This window comes from Colobus angolensis, unplaced genomic scaffold, assembly GCF_000951035.1.
Source record: "Colobus angolensis palliatus isolate OR3802 unplaced genomic scaffold, Cang.pa_1.0 Scaffold136, whole genome shotgun sequence".
NCBI lineage: Eukaryota > Metazoa > Chordata > Mammalia > Primates > Cercopithecidae > Colobus > Colobus angolensis.
In genome coordinates, this window is record NW_012114444.1 from 2,111,151 (window position 1) to 2,111,650 (window position 500).

The 500-nt window shown below is 74.2% G+C and overlaps 1 protein-coding gene across 1 annotated transcript in view; it reads left to right on the forward strand.

Annotated features, from left to right (window-relative positions):
* Window positions 1-305: 305 nt before the first annotated feature.
* The window catches only part of GATA5 (GATA binding protein 5), an 11,759-nt gene continuing 11,564 nt past the window's right edge, over window positions 306-500 (forward strand). The window contains exon 1 of the mRNA XM_011934477.1: window positions 306-497. Coding sequence (XP_011789867.1) covers window positions 321-497 — 177 coding nt within the window. The 5' untranslated portion in view covers window positions 306-320. The remainder of the gene's footprint in view (window positions 498-500) is intronic.

Consider the following 500-nt stretch of genomic DNA (forward strand, 5'->3'; position numbering starts at 1 on the left):
CCTGCGGCCGCGCCGGGCCCGTCCTTCTCAGCCCCCCACCGAGCTCACCCCGGGGACCCACGAAGCCCCGGTCCGGGAGGAGGTGGGCTCGACGTTGTGACTGCCCCGGGGATGACGCGCTGGCCGCTCCCATCCCCGCGGTTCCTCTCCCTCCGGTTCGGGGACCCGCCCCGGGAACGGCCCGGACTGGGGAGTGGGAAGCGCGGCCCGAAGCGGCGGCACCTGCCCGGCACAAGCTCGGGCGCTGGCGGAGGGCGCACAGCTCCCGTGACCGCCACACCTGTCCCTCTTCCCTGCAGGTCAAGACCGCGCCTGGGAGGATGTACCAGAGCCTGGCGCTGGCCGCGAGCCCCAGCCAGGCAGCTTACGCCGACTCGGGCTCCTTCCTGCACGCTCCGGGCACCGGCTCTCCGATGTTTGTGCCGCCGGCGCGCGTCCCCTCGATGCTGTCCTACCTGTCTGGGTGTGAGCCGAGCCCGCAGCCCCCCGAGCTCGCTGCG